We start from the raw sequence: 13,314 nt of genomic DNA on the forward strand, positions 1-13,314 counted from the left end.
ATAGACAAACAAGAGACCTGCACTTTCAGAGATGCTAGGTCAAAACCTTAAATACCTGGGAGGATCATAGTTTCTTGGAGCAGACCATTGGAAATACATATGCCATATTCTGGGGCAAATCCTGGCTGAGGCTGGTTTACGTGCTTTTAGCATGGTCTGGATCACAGAGATGGAAAAACTCTTAGCCGTTAGGAAAGATGTCTCAAGAGCCAAGTTGTTAAAAGACAGACTGGTTCAGTCCGGATGTAGACAACAGGTCTACTCGTAGAGGAAGCTGAAGAGGAACATCTATGGAGAACCTTTGAAGATCGGAGTACCAGAGGCGTTTGGGCCAGGCCGGAGCTATTAACATGACTGCCTCCCTCCTGCCTGAACTTTCGTAGCACTCGAGGAAGCAGGGATATTGGAGGGAAGAGATATGCTAAATGGAAGTTCCATTTCACAGACAATAAGTCTATGCAGGCCGCGTCAGGGTTCTTTGTTCTGGTTCCATAAAGTGGAAGTTTGTTTTGGTGTCTGGAGGCCATGAGATCCACTTTCGGAGAGACCATTCTTCTGCATGCACGTCGTGGCGGCTGAGGAAATCCGCCTCCAAATTGAGAATCCCCGGGATGAACACTGCGGAGATAGCTGAAGCTTGCGTCAGGCCCAGGTGAGAACGCGGGACACTTCTGTCATTGCTGACTGACTTCAAGTGCCCCCTTGGTGATTAAGAGAGGCACAGCCGTGCCATTGTCGGACTGTACTTGTACTGGCGTTTCTCAGATTATTCTGAGCCAGAATGAGGAGGTCTGTAGATGGCTCAAAGTTCCTGGATGCTGACTGGCAACACTGTCTCGACTGGGGACCATCGACCCTGGAAAGAGTGCTGGCCGGTTACTGCGCCCCACCCTCAGAGACTTGCCTCTGTGGTGACAGGCTAGGGACAGCCAAACCTCTGGTGGGGGAGGCTCATAGCCTGGGATTGAGCAGATGGGGTAGTCCGTTCCACCTGGAGGGGAACAGGTGCTGGAGGGGCCTGGAGTGAAACTGGGCGAACTCCACCATGTCAAAGGTGGACACCATTGATCCCAAGGCCTGCATTGCAGAGTGAAGTGACACTGTGATTGTGAAGCAGTCTACGTAGTCAGTGCTATAGTGCTGAAATCTTGTCCACTGTTAGGAAGATTCTCTGAACTCTAGAGTCCAAGAGGGCTCCCAGATGTACCATTCTTTGAGAAGGTGTCGAGGAAGACTTCTTCCAGCTGATCAGCCAACCGTGCGTTTGCAGAAAGGCAATGGTTACCTGTAGATGGCGGTGAAGAATTCTGGGGAGCTGGCCAACAGAAAGATTGTCTAAGTACGGGAGCAGTCTGATCCCTTGATGACGAAGATAGGCCGCCATAACTGCCATGATCTTGGTAAAGACCTGAGGAGCAGTTGAAAGGCTAAAAGGCAGAGCCTGAAATTGGTAATGTTGCTGCAGGACAGCAAACCCGGAGATATTGTTGATGAGAAGACGCTGTAGGTACATGTAGGTAAGCGTCCTGAATGTCCAGAGACACCATCAAGTCCCCAGGCTCAATAGCCAGGATTTTAGAGCAGAGGGTTTCCATACAAAACCTAGGCACCCCGATAAATTTGTTCAGAGACTTGAGGGATAGGTCGACGAGACCAGTTGGGCTTTCTGAACTAAGAAAAGGGTAGAATAATAGCCCTTCCCTTGCTGTGAGGAGGGGACAGAATTACTGAGAGTAGTAAGGACTGAATGGCCTTTTGGAGCAGCAGGGCCTTGCTTGGGTCCGATGGAGGTCCTGTGAAAAAGAACTGCTGGGAATTGAAGAAGTCGCTCTCCCACCCTGGGAGCTCCCAGGGAGAGGACAGTCACGTCAGGCTGAAGGCTTGTCCTCAGATTTGGTAGGTAAACGTCTAGTAGCCCAGGTCTGTTTGGTCCTAGCCTTGGAGGCCTTAGTTGATGCCTGATGCCTTGGAAAGGATTGACCTTTAGGTTTTCCTGGAAGACAAAAGGATGACATCCGAGGCTTCGCATTATATGCAGAGGGCAGGAACGCAGTCTTGGAAGCTGCCAAGGTAGTCACAATTTTGTCCAATTCTGGGCCAAACAGGATTTCCCAAGAATAAGGCAGACACTCCAATACCTTTTTAGAGTCTGAATCTCCATTCCATGAACGGAGCCAAACAATACGGCGGGCTACTACAGAAGTGGCAGATGCCTTGGAGGCTAGGAGAGCCGTAGCCATAGCTGCTTCACCCAAATAGGAGGCTACATCTCGAATATGAGATATGTAGGACAGCTGTTCCCTCAAAGCATCAGAGGGAAAGGTCTCTTTTAGGGCCTCTGCCCAACTCTCAATGGCTTTTGCCACCCAGGCCGTAGCCCTAGCAGGACGAGTAATAGTTCCTGTAAGAGAGTATATAAATTTTAGACAAGCTTCCATCCTTCTATCTGTAGTCTCCTGCAAGGAGGTTGCGGTATGGATAGGTAAGGTAGCATTCTTACCAGACGTGTCATGTGGGAATCCACTGCTGGGGGAACTTCCCATTTAGTGCAATCAGTAGCGGGAAGAGGATAAATGAAGCTTAAACGTTTAGGCAGCCGAAATCTTCTACTGGACATATTCCATGCCTCACTCATATGATCAGATAGCTGATCAGAGTGAGGAAACTTCTGGTAAAACTACCTTTTGTCATTTGCAGTTTTACCTTAGGAGCAGGTTCTGTCTTCTATTTGAAGAATAGATTTTACAGCTCTCAAGTGTAGGTATATTTAAATTTATAGGTGGGTTTCTTGTCTCCCGAGGGGGAGTCAGAGAGGTCTGCATCTTCTGCCTCCCCAGTTGCTAATTCAGAAACTGATAGCTGGGTGGACTGGGAAAATAACACAGAACGCTTAGTAGGTTTACTAGGTAAAGGTCTCTCCTTTTGCAGCATTTGTTGAAAGGCTGTAGGAGGTATCCGCCAGACTCTGCACTGATGTGGAAAATAAGAGTTATGTTAGACTTCTCATTGATGACTCTTTTTCTTCGAAGTTCATAGGGTGCACAGGTCACCCACTTTTTTTTTTGCTACAAAAAAGGTGGCTGAACTCTGAGATCCCCCTGAAAAAAAGAATTCTAACATCGGGCAAAGAAGCAATTCTCTTCTGGAACCAGACCGAGAGTGCAGAAACCTGCACTCCCAGCGTGGCTAGGCAGAGACCAAAGTCTAACCCAGCCTAGGAAAAAAATAAGTACCCAGGAAAACCTAAAACCTTAGGGTCACACTTTCTTGTGGGAACACCCAACAGAATGCCAAACTCTGAGGAAGTCTTTCGTGCCCCAAGCATCGTTTAAATCACAGAACTGGAGAAACCTTTGGCTCTTAAGACAGAAGCGTTAAGAGCCAACCCGTCAAGGACAGACGAGGTAAGTCCTGATGCAGGCAGGGACCCTGGACTAACAGATCCGGCCATAGAGAAAGAGGAAATGGACTATCTATGGATAGATTCCTTAGGTCGGTGAATCAATGACATCTATGCCAAGCAAGAGACACTAGTATTACTGTTCTGCCTTCCTGCTTGAATTTCCTGAGGAGCCCGTGGGAGGAGGGAAATCGGAGGAAAGAGATAGAGCCATTTCACACATGCCGGTTTTGACCGGGCGGCAAAAAGCCGGCCGGTATTTAACCAGCTGTGAAATGTAGTACTGCAGGGAAAGGACAGGCTCCTTTCACATGACACGGCCACGGCACGGTCGCCGTGTTATAGCTGGAAAAAACTACTATGGCAGGACGGTGTCGTGCCGTCCCTGCAAGCCAGTAGTGTGAAGGAAACAATGTTTCCTTTCACACACACTGGCTTCTGCCGGCTGGGCATGTGCAGCAGCAGCTGATGCTGCGCATGCCCAATAGGGGAAAAAAAAAAAACCTGACATAAAAAGCGGCTCAAAGCCGCTGCTTATGAAAGGCACTGAGTGCCAGAAAAAAGCCGTCCGGCTACCGCCCAGTTCTTGCCTGGCCGGCAAGAACCGGCATGTGTGAAATAGCTCATACACCAGCTTGAAGTCCCATCTTACTGCCAGTGAGTCCCTGAAGGCAGCTGAGTCGTCTTTGGTCCTGGACCCATACCTGGAGACCTTGTGGTTGCCCAATTGAGGACTCCCTGGATGAATATTGCAGAGATAGCCAGAAGATGACATTCTGTCCAAACCAGAATGTTTTACTTCCCTCATAGCTGCATGACTTTGCATGGCTCCCTGACGATTGGGATAGGCTACTGTGGTCAGGTTGTCAGATTGGATCTGGACCGGCCTGCCCTGGAGCAGGTCCTGTGCCATGTCGAGTGCTTTGTATACTGCTTGAAGCTCCAAAATGTTTTTTGGGCAGATAACTTTCCTGATTTGTCCATTTTTCCCTGAAAGGTCTGATGACCTGCCACCTCTCCCCATCCACGAACGCTGACCATCTCATTTACACGAGGAGCGACCCAGACGCGCAAAAACCTTTGATGGATCTGCGTCTGGGTTGGGGGAGGAGCTGCCGGGGGAGAGACTACCTCCTCTAAGCTGCATCAACCGACCGTGTACGCTGGCCGCATAGCAGAAGCGTCTGCTGCTGATCCCCGGCATCAGATGATAAGGCCCCGGTAGTCTAGTGAGGGAGCGGACAAATGGGCCCTCACTGCAGCAGCTTCCAGTGTGTCTCCAGCGCCGGAAGCAAAGACTGCAGCGCACGATTCCCTGTAAGCGAGGAATCGCCTTATCTGACAGTTCTGTGCGTCTGGTTGCAGTCCGGGCCCCAGCATCACTGCTAGCAAGCTCTGCCGTGACTCGCTATAATCACCAGAGACGTTACTGGTGTTGCGGCCCGGCGGAGGTAGACTTAATACAGACGCTCAGCACTGCGAACTCAAAAACATAAGATAAAATAAAATCTAAAAGCTTGGGACTGCGACAGCAGTCCCGTTACAAAGGTGTGTCTGAATCCTGCCGCACCAAACGAACAACTGAATGTCTGTTGCCAGGGGCGGGGTATATATGGAGAAGGACCAGAGGTATCCTGGGAGCTGAAAGCTTAACTGTTCGATGCCTGGATCACTCCAACCACATTATCCCCAGTAGTATCCCTATGGACCCTGAAGAAGAAAATGGGCTATTTAGTGCTCAACAAACCAACCTCAACAGGAAAGAAAGGCAGTGAGGTATAAAAGGAAGCAGGAGCCCGTGCTTCTCTCTGCAGAGGTGCTGTGGCAGAAATGAGCTAAAATGGACACCCAGCTTCTCAGTGAGGGAGAGAGAGGAGGAGTAAGCCCAGTGGCAGGTATCCTGCATGAGAGGACAAGCCAGTGTGGGAGAAGGGCTAACAGGGACAGCCAAACTCCCCCTTCTGGCTTCAACCCCAGGGTACTGGGGGCACTGCATAGGGGGGATTACTACTGGGGGCACTGCATAGGGGGGACTACTAGGGGTAATGCATAGAGGGATTACTAGTGGGGGCAATGCATAGGGGGATTACTACTAGTGGCAATGCATAGGGGATCAACTACTGGGGGCAATGCATGGGGGGGGGATGGGGACTACTACTGGGGCCAATGCATAGGGGGACTAAAGGGCATTAATGTGCGGCATAATGTGTAAAGGCCAGGCATGGCTGTGTGGCATCATTTGTAAGGGATTAGGGGAGGTCTGAGAGTTATATGGGGAGCTCTAAAGCATAAATTATGATGGAACCCAGAAACTGTCAGGAAGGACTCCATTTTTTTAAAAGTTTTAAATTTTAAGCTCAAGCTGCCACTTTGTAAATAAACCTCAATCCTTCCAATTAACACACTGCAAAGCTAATCAGGGAAGCTGTTGCATTGGTTTCTATGGATATTTAGTTTTACCTCCCCCAAATAAACAATACCCACTATTCCAATATTACAAAGATGCCAACTATGTGTATTAAATTAAATCAAAACAATTGAGAATGCGCTATAAACTAAAAGTCAGCACCAGCATAGAAGTAGTCTTTTTTCCTTAAGGTATTTGCAGAACCTTAGACCACAGCTTTTCTTGCCTATAATTTTCTTTTCTATAGATTACAGTTCACAAATCTGTATGTTCCTACACAATTTCTGTGCAATTAGTTTAAGTTAACCTAGCATATATTATCACTATAAATGTGGTTTTACATGGGGATGATTGTAACAAAACGGTGCAGTTATAGAGGGCAATTAAATTGTTTTGGGCGTCTATACAATTTGGCGCCCCAGGATGGAGCAATTTAATTGTTGCTCCATTCGGACATCTAAAGCTGCGGGACACATACACACACATTTCTTCTCGCAGCCTCCTGATGGGCGAGAAGAAGTGTGCAAAGTCCATTGTTTGGGAACCTTAATGGTGGTTTGGGCACCCTAACCACTTCTTTAGACGGGTTTAGCTGCTTTGCGTAGCTAAACCCAGAGCTTTTATGTGCGTTAAATACAAATGGGAGCCTGAATTGAGAAACAATTAAATTGTCAGGGGCCTATTCGTATAGACGCCCAACAGTGGGAACACAAAACAATTGAATCGCCCCCATTAAAAATATCCAAATCTATTACTAACTCTTCTCACATACAAGGATGGGAGGACAGTAGTTACATTTGAAAACAATGTGTACAAAATAAAACTTAATACCAATACCTGGCAGGTCATAAGGTGCATTCTCAACTCGGTGCCATGAACCTTGTGCTCAGTATTATATGGACAGATGACATAATCCATGATTAAACCTGTTAAAAGCATATATTCAATAATCAATACCAGTAACAGATGAAAAAAATGACAAGGGTTACACTCCCTTGCTAATAGACATGCAAGGCTTGAGTCAGATTAATATTGGCCCCTACTTACAATTTCTATTTTGAGAATTAATGCATTTCTGCAAAAGCATATTAATATACAATAAACTTCACTGTACTTTATATCCTTCCAATTTCTACTGATTCTCGCATCTGAAAAGTTCTTCAAATCAGAGCATCAGTAAAAGTATATTATTTTGTTTACATTTTTTGTGCTCAATTTTTTATTTTTTTTTCATGTTGTTGACATCTAAGATCCTTCCTTTATTACACAAGTTTTCACAGTAACTTATTTTGTTTTAGGAAACCTTGGTACACACGATCGCACGATATATCATTGCGGCGCGGATGAGAAAGATATATCTTGGTGCGCAAGCCCGATCAGTCATTGATTGCTTCATCCCAACTGCTGCCCTGCACAGCAGATGGGACACTGCAATGAACGACGCGGTGTGGTTACATTATACCGACAGCCGGCTTCCCGACTGTCATATCCCGGCGAGGGTGAAATGAACGGCTTCTAGATGTAGACGCCTGTCATTTTACCGACGCCGGGAGACTGGCATCCCGATCAAAGTGATGCCGGGCGCCGCTGCGGACAGCCGCGGGGGGGGTTAGGTTTAGGGTTCCGGGGGGGACGGCTTAGGGTTAGGCACCCCCCCGGGAGGTTAGAGTTAGGCTAGAGAGGGTTAGGCACCCTCGGGGGGGACTTAGGTTTAGGCGGCGGGGAAGGGGGGGGATTAGGGTTAGGCACTGGGGGGGGGGGGGAGGTCAGGAGGGTTAGTGGGTTAGAATTGGGTTAGTGTATACTTACCTTAGACGATCGGGATTTCCTCCTTTGCCGGCCTCCTGGCGTCGGGTTTCCAAACGCCGGCCAGGGGACCGCCGGTAATTCGTATGTATTCCGGTTACATTGCACCATCATATGATGGATCGTACAGTGGGTATGGCGGGAGTTTGGGCACCCTCGAGCCATCTTCAATTAGACTCAAAATCGGCCATTTTCGCCGTCGTTGGCGAATCGGCCGTCCGATATATCGGCCGATTTCGCCAACAACGGCGAAACAACGCCCGTTTCTCACCTAAAATCTGCAGAAAACTCTTCTCCAACCTAGGGCAGGAGGAAAAAAAAATAAAAAATGTGCAAAATCCCTATTTTGGGGTAAAAATGTGGGGATTTCTTACAGAACCCTTTGGACAGCCCCCCTATTGATACTTTAGCCCCGTCCAAGGGTGTGGCGGGGTCCATGTGCAGTGGTGGGCCAGGATCGTTCGCAATCCTGCTTCCACACCCGGCACTGTGGGCGTGTAGGTGGACTACCACCGCTGCTCCATGTGCGTGATGGCGGCAGGTCTGAATCTACCAGGATTCAGATTCCGCCAATCAACATGCGCCCATTTGAATTTGGCGCAGACTGTGAGCCAATCAGGGTTCACAGACCGGCAGACAGCAGGGGATGGCCACGGCGAGCCAATCACAGCTCCCTGCGTCATCGCCCCGTCCCCTGGCGCCGGCATGAATTAGCTGGCGCAAGGAAGCAGAAGTTAGTCCGGCAGCCGGGAATGAGCGGTGAAGAGCTCCAGAAGACCGAAGCAGGACGACGCCGGAAGCCCCGTAGGGCGGCAGCCATTGCAAAAGAGCTCACACTGGCCACCGTCCGGCGGGTGAAGAGCTGCGGACCGACGTCCACCAGGAGTGGGGTCGGAGAAGGCACTGGAAGCCCAGGGACAGCAGTGGGCCACGTAAAAGCTAGCCCCGGCCACTACTGCCCAGGTGAAGACTTCAGGAAGCCTGGAGGTGGCGTAAGGTGCTCCATCTCCAGTGAAGACCAAGCGGAGGCTGTGGCTGGGCCCGGCTCAGCCAAAGACCCCGGGACTGGTAAGCCTAGCATACCTCCCCTAGACCATCAGGGTTCGGCGCAAGCCCGTGTGCACTGTTAGTTCGGTGCTAGGCAGTGGGCATGGTAAGTCCGGCGCTAGGCCGCAGGTAGACATAGTTGGCGTTATGCCGCAGGGATTGTTATTGCTGGCGTTAGGCCGTGGGCAACGGTAGTCCAGCGCTAGGCCGCGAGAATGGTAAGTACGGCGCTAGGCCTTGGACATTGGTAAATCAGGCTAGGCCGTAGGGATTGTTATTGTTGGCGCTAGGCCGCAGGTACAGAGAGCAGAAGGCCCTAAAAGGCATCGTGGAATCTGTCAGGCCCCCATTAAAGGTATACTGTTCTGGGACCGTGACGTTCTCCCCTGCAGTCAGGCCCCCATTAAAGGTAGGCTGTTTGGTAAGTCGCTGTATCTCCCACAGTCAGGTCCACATCAAAGGTAGGCTGTGGTAAGGCATCAGTTATTGCACTGGGTTCTGGGTTGGGCTTTTGCTGTTGTGTTTGTTTACAGATGCTGAGATCAGGACCACTCGTCCAGCAAGGAGACAAGAATATCTTCGGTGAGCGTAAACTGTGTTGTGTGTCATCCATTCCCCCTTCCCTTTCGGGCGTTTTCATTCAGGGTGCACCCTGGTGCTTGGCACGTAGGTGTAGCCAGTCGGAGGCCTAAAGTGCCAATGATGACCATCCAGGGATCCCAGTGGAGGTCACCCCGCCTCAGCACGTTATCTTCTTCCAGGGCCAGGAGTGGGAACCCTAACCGCGTCTGACCTGTGGTCCAGGACAGTCAATGGGAGCGGCGGCCTAAAGGTGAGAGGCTGGGAGCCGGGAGGTAAGTGTCACGTCACATCTGCAGGCGCACAGAAGTGTCACACCCCCCCCTTCCTCTTACAGAGACAGTCACCTCTCTAGCCTCCCAGTTACATAGTCAGAGGGAGCCAGAAGGCAGAAGTTACAGTGTGTCAGTGTGGTGTATTATTACTGTAGTCTGCGGCAGCTCCAGAACTCGGGAGTTACCATTTATGTGATCTTGCCTGTGTGCCTGCCTTCACTGACTTGAGTCGGGAGTCAGCAGTGCAGGGCTGTGGGGGGGGGGGCGGAGCTGTTACTCAGATTCGCGCTGCTAGAGCTGGGTTCCGGGGAGTGCAGTGACTCAGGAATCAATGCAGATTGATCCATCAGCAGCAGTGAAGGGCTGGGAGGGGCGGAGCTATCAGCGACTCACTGATATACCACACCCCCATTGGCTAAGAGATAGACAAAAATTAGTTAGGCAATGTCTAGATCTACCCCAGTTGTTAGGCAATGTCTAGATCTACCCCAGTTGTTAGGCAATGTCTAGATCTACCCCAGTTGTTAGGCAATGTCTAGATCTACCCCAGTTGTTAGGCAATGTCTAGATCTACCCCAGTTGTTAGGCAATGTCTAGATCTACCCCAGTTGTTAGGCAATGTCTAGATCTACCCCAGTTGTTAGGCAATGTCTAGATCTACCCCAGTTGTTAGGCAATGTCTAGATCTACCCCAGTTGTTAGGCAATGTCTAGATCTACCCCAGTTGTTAGGCAATGTCTAGATCTACCCCAGTTGTTAGGCAATGTCTAGATCTACCCCAGTTGTTAGGCAATGTCTAGATCTACCCCAGTTGTTAGGCAATGTCTAGATCTACCCCAGTTGTTAGGCAATGTCTAGATCTACCCCAGTTGTTAGGCAATGTCTAGATCTACCCCAGTTGTTAGGCAATGTCTAGATCTACCCCAGTTGTTAGGCAATGTCTAGATCTACCCCAGTTGTTAGGCAATGTCTAGATCTACCCCAGTTGTTAGGCAATGTCTAGATCTACCCCAGTTGTTAGGCAATGTCTAGATCTACCCCAGTTGTTAGGCAATGTCTAGATCTACCCCAGTTGTTAGGCAATGTCTAGATCTACCCCAGTTGTTAGGCAATGTCTAGATCTACCCCAGTTGTTAGGCAATGTCTAGATCTACCCCAGTTGTTAGGCAATGTCTAGATCTACCCCAGTTGTTAGACAATGTCAAGATGGTCGACAGGCAAGATGGTCGACAGGCAAGATGGTCGACAGGCAAGATGGTCGACAGGCAAGATGGTCGACAGGCAAGATGGTCGACAGGCAAGATGGTCGACAGGCAAGATGGTCGACAGGCAAGATGGTCGACAGGCAAGATGGTCGACAGGCAAGATGGTCGACAGGCAAGATGGTCGACAGGGTCAAAAGGTCGACACGAAAATAGGGAATGACGTTGGATGGTAGGGAATGACGTTGGACACTGGCTCATCTTAAGTGCCTAAAGCTGGCCACACACTAGACCAACTTACATCCAACCAGCCAACTAGTTGATTGGTTGGAATGAAAATCTGATAAGGAATGAAAGCAAATGACAATCATCAATTTGCTCCCAAACACCAGAAAATGGACAAAAATTGTTGTTTGAACAAATTGTTTAGATCAAACATTTAACAAACTTGTCTGACCGACCATTTTCATCTGTTTTCTGGCATTTAGGAGCAAATTGCTGATCATCAGTTACTCCCATATGTTACCAGATTTTCATTCCAACCAATCAACAAGTTGGCTGGTTGGATGTAAGTTGGTCTAGTGTGTGGCCAACTTAACCCTACAAAAAAAAAAAAAAAGTGTTGATCATTTTTGTGTCGACCATTTTCATGTCGACCTTTTGACCCTGTCGACCATATGTACCTGTCGACCTTCTTACATGTCGACCTTTTGTACCTGTCGATCTATTGACTGTCTAACAACTGGGGTCGATCTAGACATTGTCTAACTAATTACTGTCTATCTACAGTCCGGCACCCAGCCAATGGTCAGTGAGAGTCGTGTCCAGAGACACTCCACTGAACTGAGCCATGTGGCTCAACTCAGTAGAGTGAATTGCTCTGACCATGTCTATTACCAACAGCTGCAGCAGCCAGACACCCCAGCAGCCAACCAGTGTTCACTGAGAGCAGCACCAGTGAGCCAGGGGTTGAACTGTCCTATGTGCTGCAGCTGCTTGTCTGTCCAGAGTGTCTTTCACTCTGTCAGCCACCACCCCCAGCAGCATCATCATGCACGCAGCAGTAGTAGCCCAGTCAGTGTTTTGTACTCTATTCTTAAGTTGTAATTGAATATAAAACAAGGAGAGAGCCAGCGGGCAGCCCAAAGCAATGACAGCACCACAGTGTATCACACAAACAAAATAAAACACATTGGAAAATCAGGAGAAAACATCGTGGGAGAAATCTTGCGATGGTGATGAAACATTAGATCCTAAACATTGCAGGGTTGAACATCGAAACCAACTGGCCGATGTTTCTGATGATACATCAAATGACTCCCATTTTTAATCTAAACTTATATTGCAAAAACCATGAAACCGGTTGTGGACAGAGTATGTATAACCCACCTCTGGTCTTCAAGGGATTAGTGATCATGTTTGAGCACTACACGATTACACATTACTTTGTTGTTAATGACTTTCTATATAGCAGATCTCTTACACAAACACACACACACACACACTAGTAGTTTGCAGGTGAATACAGGCTAAGACCATAGAAAATGTATGGTAGGTAAAAGCACCTGTGAGTGGGTCCACCATATTTAAAGTGTGGTCATAATTCAACAAAGTCTATGCTGCCTATAATATAATTTCCCTTACCCGGGGTCACTGATAGGCCCCCAACCTAAATCTACTGTACTGTAAATCTACAGTTTCTACTCTCCTGTTGATTTAGCTGCAACTTCGCCATGCTTCCCCCTTCCACTCCCAGGCTCATCCCAGGCTCCCAGACATGCTCGCCAAATATAATTGCATAAATAACATGGCTACTATTTTGTGATTATGATAATTTCATCCTTTTCATCACATACTCATTGCATTGACTTTATTATTATCTAAAAACAACTGTAGGGTGCCCGCCCGCAGCAATCAATGAGGAGGAGGCAGGTTAGCAACACCATGAGCGCTGCAGTGCAGATGCTGTCACCTATTTGACACTACCCTTCTCCCGGGAATGTCGGCGTTACCTTGGCTGGTCGGCGTCCCGTTACTCCGCTGTTGCGTTCCGTCCTTTACTGCTGCTCCCCTCCCGCAGCCGCTGAGACTGACTGGATTCCTGCCACTGCGCTCCGCTCACCCTCCTCAGTCGCTCCGCCCCCGGCCGCACCTAGCTGCTGTGCTGTTAACTTTGCCGCCATTTACCTTTTACTTATAGTACTGTATGTGTATGTTATTTATTATACCACTATTCACATTTAACAATTAACTGAAAAACCCGGGCGAGATAGATACACTTTTTATATGCATATGTATGTTACATATAATGTACCTACACGGTCCAATTTACTCACTTTTGGTCCCAGCAAAATAGAAAAACTAATTTGCATATTACAGTAAAATTTATTAGATTAATAATTATTTTGTCTGTAAAAGAAATGTCTTTAATTTTATTTTTACCAGCGAAAAAAATGCTGCTCTCGCCAAGGTAGTTTTAAAGTTTGTTGGGGCCCCAGGGCAACTAACTTGTGGGGGCCACTAACTTTAAAGCGGTCATTATGATTTACTGGGGCGGGATGCACCAAACGGAAAATGCGGTAAAATCTCTGTTTACCG

At 48.4% G+C, this 13,314-nt stretch overlaps 1 protein-coding gene across 1 annotated transcript in view; it reads right to left on the reverse strand.

The window, feature by feature from the left end:
- The window catches only part of LOC148527401 (gametocyte-specific factor 1-like), a 133,458-nt gene extending 120,601 nt beyond the window's left edge, over positions 1-12,857 (reverse strand). The window contains exons 1-2 of the mRNA XM_088469296.1: positions 12,729-12,857; positions 6,645-6,733 (exon numbers count right to left, since the gene is read on the reverse strand). Of these exons, the coding sequence (XP_088325422.1) occupies positions 6,645-6,725 (81 nt within the window). The 5' untranslated portion in view covers positions 6,726-6,733; positions 12,729-12,857. The remainder of the gene's footprint in view (positions 1-6,644; positions 6,734-12,728) is intronic.
- Between the last annotated feature and the right edge of the window lie 457 nt (positions 12,858-13,314).

The sequence above is a fragment of the Taudactylus pleione genome, unplaced genomic scaffold (assembly GCF_031769625.1).
Source record: "Taudactylus pleione unplaced genomic scaffold, aTauple2 ptg000089l, whole genome shotgun sequence".
Lineage (NCBI taxonomy): Eukaryota > Metazoa > Chordata > Amphibia > Anura > Myobatrachidae > Taudactylus > Taudactylus pleione.